General features: G+C 41.4%; 1 protein-coding gene across 1 annotated transcript; it reads left to right on the forward strand.

Moving 5' to 3' along the window:
* Nucleotides 1-526: 526 nt before the first annotated feature.
* On the forward strand, nucleotides 527-1,453 carry LOC108922399 (olfactory receptor 2G3-like). Its single transcript, XM_018732505.2, has one exon. It carries the CDS (start codon nucleotides 527-529, stop codon nucleotides 1,451-1,453), a length of 927 nt encoding a protein of 308 aa, XP_018588021.2.
* Nucleotides 1,454-6,630: the final 5,177 nt, after the last annotated feature.

Raw genomic sequence — 6,630 nt, forward strand, 5'->3', positions numbered from 1 at the left:
AGGCTTGGGCTGTTATGAGATGAGGACCTGTCACGCCACTGTTCTTTTGAGAATTAAAAAAAATGCTCCATAATGACCACAAACAGCTTTTTTTGTTTTCTGTCTGGAATTTACTATTTTATCTACGGGTTATCATGCTTTAGGCTTTGTTTCACAGAAAGCTCAGTGTGATTAAAAATGTAAACACAAGACTGTCTCCTGTCTCATGAGGCCCTGATGACAAAGCCAATCACAAAGGGTGGCAGCATAAACAGGAATAATATAAAGGTCTTAGCAGTGAAATGTGTTTTATCAGAGAGATCACCTGATGCATTCATTTTACTACTTTGACTCTAAGGCATGCATCTTTAGAAATAATAAAGTACATGTACTTTACTGTTATACTTGAATTAGACTGAATTAGATTGGTTCTTAAAATCCAAAAAAGATTTTTTCTCCTCCTGCTATGCTGAACATTAAAAGGATTAAGAAAACTACATTTAAGAAGAGGTTTTGTTCGTATAAATACAAGCTCAAATCAGCTGGAATGGAGAATTCTTCAGATGAAATCATTTTTGTGCTCAGTGGACTGAATGATACAATGACAAACAAAGATATATTTTTTGTCTTTACACTTCTCACTTATCTTTTTACCCTTGTTGCAAACTTAACTCTGATTCTGTCCATTTTACTGGAAGAAGTTCTCCATGCGCCCATGTACATCTTCCTGTGCAATCTGTGCGTTAATGGAATTTGCGGTGCTACTGGGTTTTATCCTAAGTTTCTCATTGACCTTTTATCAGACTCTCAGACAGTGACTTACAGAGCTTGCATAACTCAAATGTTTGTGGTCTATATTTATACCTTTTTAGAGTTGACAAATTTAACAGTAATGGCTTACGACAGGTATGTTGCCATATGCAGGCCCTTGGAATACCATTCCATTATGACATCTCAGAAGATCTGCAAATTGTTACTAATTATATGGCTCTTCCCCTTCTGTGAGGCAAGTATTGGCCTTATTTTGACAGCTAGACTACCTCTGTGTGGGACCAGCATCGATAAGCTTTACTGCACCAACTGGGAGGTAGTAAGACTGTCCTGTATAGATACAACTTTGAATAATTTATATGGATACATTATCACATGTTTCCATACTGCTCAAACATTAGTGATTGTCATCTCTTACATCTACATTATACAGACATGTGCAAGATCACTTGAAGAGCAGAGTAAATTCATGGAGACCTGCCTGCCACATTTGATCACACTGATCAACTTCATTCTCTCTGTTGTTTTTGATGTCATGTTCGCACGTTATGGGTCCAAGTCCGCCCTGCACGCTCTCCGTAACATCCTCTCTGTGGAGTACCTCATTGTTCCCCCTCTCCTAAATCCTCTCATTTACGGCCTGAAACTGAAACAGATACGTAGGAGTTTGCGGAGAATATGCAGCAGTAAGTCAGTACATTGAAATGGAGGCTTGTTTCTTAAACTTTGTGCTCAAAATAAAACTGAGTTTATTTTACCTTTGTGAGGTAAAGGTTTACTGTTTTTTACCTTTATGAGTAAGCAGTTTTTTTGTAACTGCACAGACAGCAGTACCTACTGTGGATCAGTGCAAGTAAGAGCTAATTCTCAGTTTTCTCAAATTCATGTTTCCATCGTGTTCCTTATTTTTTTTGTCTGTGTTGTACAAACTGTGCTTGTATGAATCACATTTTAGATTCTTACACTGCATGAAAGATATTTTATCATTTTTGCTATACTTAAAAAATAAACTTTTTGTATATGTATGTGCAGATTTTTATACATTACATTAATAGACTACTGTAAGTGTAAATAATTCAGCAGAATTTTTCTTCCTATAGTGGAGTAGTTTGTCTAATTTGATCGTTTTTTGTTCATGTGAAAAACTTTTATGGATTAAATGTAAGTTGCTTCAGACAAAACCCAAAGATTTCAATAGAAAATTCTGAAAGTTTATTCTAAAAGTAAGTTTCATGATGAACAATTGTTTGTCTCTTTACTAAAAACATAAAGAAGGTACACAAGTTGTGATTTTGTCTGCATCTAGCAGACAGATGGATCATATCCAAAATCAACTGGAAGTATATTATTTTTTGGAATTCTAAAAATGCATAATATTAACAAATAATTAGATTGCTCAGAATATGCTCAGACAAATATATGAGGGCTACAGTATGTCCCAAATAGAACGCTAATATGTTAAACATCATTGCACGTTTTGTATTCGTCGCAGTCAATAATATATGGGTTGGTCTTCAAACAAATACAATAGAAATGCTTTTTGTAATGTATGAAGAAAACGAGCTGTTTCTGTTTTCTGAACCCAAAAGTTAGTGAACTGCCAAATTATTGTACAGTTCATATAACCAAATTTCTAATATCAAGTATCATTATGTACAGGCCTCCTTTATGTGACATAAGTAATTTTTATAGATCTGCTTGTGATGTGATCTTTATTAAATGAACTCCTAATCACTGTCACCATAAATGGGAGCCACATAAAGTTCAGTCACATTTTCACTAAAAATTAGAAATTCCCTGTCTTCTAAACACAGGAAAAAAAATAATTCAAAACCCAGTGCACACCTTTAAATCCAGGTTTAAGAATAAGATGTTGAAAATTGCTTATATATTTTTGTTTTCTGGGGTGTAGAAAGGGGACAAAACCTTAAATGCAGAGGAGATCACCAAGAGAGTTCTTTATTGCTGGCCAGCAATACACTCATGCTAGTAGCCTAGTGGTTAAAGCTGTTGCCTTTGGACTCAAAGGTTATAGGTTTAAATATCTCCCTCTAGCTGTAGTACCCTTGAAGAAGGGAATTGCTCCAGTAGAATTACCCAGCTGTATAAATGGATAATTGTAGGTAGATTAACACTGTAAGCTGCATCGGAGTGTCAGTTAAATGACTAAGTGTAGGATGGATGAATAAAGACGGGAAAAAACCAAACACAACCTGAATTCAATTCTCAATCACAAGACCTGACACCTGTGAGACAAGAATTGAGGACAAGTGCACTATTGCTTCCCACAAGTCTCTTTATCTGGATGCTCTGATGAGGAAAGTGTTTTTGTCTGTTTCCATCTGTGACAGCCTCTGTTGCTGGAACGCCCCCATCTCACCGGGGAACTGTCCAGGGGGGTCAGCTGCCTGCTCCATATCACAGTGTCTTTTAACTTCCTGTTATTCTTCCTTTTTATTTTCATGTTTTATTCTGTTCTGAGGGGTGCGGTGGCATGGTGATGTGGTGGGTTGGACTGGGTCCTGCTCTCCAGTGGGTCTGGGGTTCGAGTCCCGCTTGGGGTGCCTTGCGACGGATTGGCGTCCTGTCCTGGGTGTATCCCCTCCCCCTCCAGCCTTATGCCCTGTGTTGCTGGGTTAGGCTCCAGCTCCCTGTGACCCATTATGGGACAAGTGTGTGTGTGTGTGTGTGTGTGTGTGTGTGTGTGTATTCTGTTCTGTTGTACTTGGGTGACACAGTGGTGCAGCAGGTGCCTCACAGTTCCTGGTCTGTGTATGCAAATGTAAGTTAAATGACTTGAAATCTGATTAGTCAGTTGCATGTCCTCCCCCCTATTTGCCTGGCGTTTCAAGTTTATTGTCATAGATACAAGTACCATGTACATGTATCATGAAAATCTTCCTGAATGCTTCTCCACAGACTGGACAAGGACAATAGGAATACTACACAAACAAAACAATGACGAACAAAACAGTGTCAATGACAGTAAAAAAATAACAATAGCAGCAGTGACAGCAATAATAATAAATAATGGTAACAGTAGTAACAATAGTGGTAACAGTCAGAGAACTCAGAACGAGAGAATGAGAATACTTGAAGTAACAGTGTAATTTACTAATGCGCTTGGGTGGAGCAGTCCAACTCTAGTTACTAAAGGTAGCACATTGGTTAGTGTTGTATAGTCTTACAGCAGTGGGGTAAAAGCTGTTCCTGTACCTAGCTGTGTGGGTTCGAATAGACCTAAGCCGTTTTGCAGATGGCAGGGAAGAGAAAAGTGCCCGTGCAGGGTGACTATGATCTCTCATATGCGCATTGTCTTTCTGAGGCGGCATGTAGTGTAGGTGTCCTAGACTGCTAATAACTGTGTGTCAATGATTTCCTCAGCTGTTATGACCACCCTCTATAGGGCTTTCTTGTCCTGTATGGAGCAGCTGTCACCCCAGGATGTAATACATCCTGTGAGGACGGACTCTACAGCACACCTGTAGAAAGTGGTGAGGACTGTAGTGGACATCCTGGCTTTCTTCAGACGCCTGATGAAGTGGAGGCATTGATGAGCCTTTTTGATGGTTGATGCTGTGTGCTCCGTCCATGTGAGTTTGGCAGTGAGGGTGACCCTGAGGAATCTGAAGATGTTGACCCTCTCTACAATGTCCCCTGCTATGTATATGGGTGCATGAGCCGTCTCCTATTTCCTGTAGTCAATCACCACCTCCTTAGTTTTACTGACATTGAGAGACAGGTTGTTGTCCTGGCACCACTCTGCCAGGAGCGTCACCTCCTCTCTGTAGGCCGTCTCATCGTTGTTGGTGATCAGACCCACAATGGTGGTATCGTCAGCAAACTTTATGATGGTGTTGGAGCTGTGACTGACTACACAGGAGCTGGGAAGTTTCTCCCAGAGTCCAAAATTTTTTTCAAGTGAACTGCTGGCTCTAAAAGAAGGGCTTGTTATACAACTGCCGATACTTTTGATATTTTTAAGGGGTGTATACCAGGGGGTGCAGTGGGCTTGGCCAGGCCCCGCTCTCTGGTGGGTCCAGGGTTCGAGTCCTGCTTGAGGTGGCAGCTGGACTAGGTTCCAGTTCACCCCAGCCCTGCTTGGGACAAGCAGTTTCAGACTGTGTGTGTGTGTGTGTGTGTATTCCAGGTCAATAAGTACAACAATTATTAATTACTTTTACTTTACTTTGGAGAAAAGCCAATGCAAAATTAATAAATGTAAATGTAACTGTGCATGTTCTAAGCTGTTGCTCCTTTAGAGTACTACGAAGATCTGATTAGAGGTTTTGAAAAATATCGTGTTCCCTTATTTTATTTCTTATAATATACTGCCCCCTTTTGTCAAGTGAAATAAATTACCATGAAACAGAATTTAAAGCTGCACTGAAGACTCAAACTGTTGTTTATCTCTGCTTCCCATTAAAGCAGCAGAAAATAAAATACACACACACATTTTCAGAACCGCTTGTCCCATACAGGGTCGCGGGGAACCGGAGCCTACCCGGCAACACAGAGCGTAAGGCCAGAGGGGGAGGGGACACACCCAGGACGGGACGCCAGTCCATCGCAAGGCACCCCAAGCGGGACGCGAACCCCAGACCCACCGGACAGCAGGACCGTGGTCCAACCCACTGCACCACCGCACCCCTGAAAGAAAAGAAAATAATGCTTCGTAAAACTTTGAAATTCCAGAATCAGAACTTTTCAAGGCAGCATACATTCCAAAGTAATAATTAAGTAAGCATTAATTCCTCCATCCAATTTTAATAACTGCTTGTCCTGAGCAGGGTGACAGTGAACCACAGCCTCTCCTGGAAGCACTGGGCATAAGGCTGAGGGGGGGTACACCCAGACAGGACACAATCTATCGCAGAGTAGCTACAAAAGTACACACTCAATGACAAACTATGGGCAATTTAGAGTCACCAACCCACATCAGCTGCATGTCTTTGGAGGGAAACCCACACAGACACAGGGAGAAAGTGCAAACTCCACACAGAGCGGGAATAAAGTCCAGGATTTCTCATATCACCCACCACTACTCACTGTGCCACCACATTTAAGCTTTGATGAAAAACATATATTGTTAATCTGCATGGCATCATTGACAACTTTCACCATATGGGTCTAATAATAACATCTTATTAATTAACATCATCAGTTCTTATAACATTTTTCTTAGCAGAACCTAATACATAAGATAGTAGGCTGGGTGACTTTAGACCCATCACAATGACACCACAGAAGATGGGCAAATTCCTACAAGAACAGTTTATGCTGTTATCAATCTGGCATATATTTTATTTCTGTATAACAGGGCTGCAAATAGAGGGGGGCATGGTAGCACAGTGGGTTGGCCCGGGTCCTGCTTTCCAGTGGGTCTGGGGTTCGAGTCCCACTTGGGGTGCCTTGTGACAGACTGGTATCCCATCCTGCGTGTGTCCCCTCGCCCTCCAGCCTTACACCCTGAGTTGCCGGGTTAGGCTCCGGTTCCCTGTGACCCTGTATTGGACAAGTGGTTCAGAAAGTGTGTGAGGTCTGCAAATAACATGGTAGTTAATAGCCTCCCCACAGTAGGATGCCAGGATTCCTACTGCAACTCTCTCTGGTCTGGTGTTCTGCGCTCTACCATCAAACCTCTTTAGCTGCTGAAGAAAGTGGCAGCACATTTCGTGTTTCGTTAAGTGTTCGCATGTACCTTCCCTCCCCATCTCACACAACTGACTTCCTGTTATGGTCTACAAGATGATAAAGGATCTAAGTACCAAAAGACCTCCAAGACCTGATCCTCTCCTTTACACCAGCAAACACACTGTATTCCTCCACCTTAAGTTGGAAAGGGTCCAAAACTAGAAGTTTGTAGGGTCTCAGTTTTGG

This window comes from Scleropages formosus, chromosome 10 (assembly GCF_900964775.1).
Source record: "Scleropages formosus chromosome 10, fSclFor1.1, whole genome shotgun sequence".
Lineage (NCBI taxonomy): Eukaryota > Metazoa > Chordata > Actinopteri > Osteoglossiformes > Osteoglossidae > Scleropages > Scleropages formosus.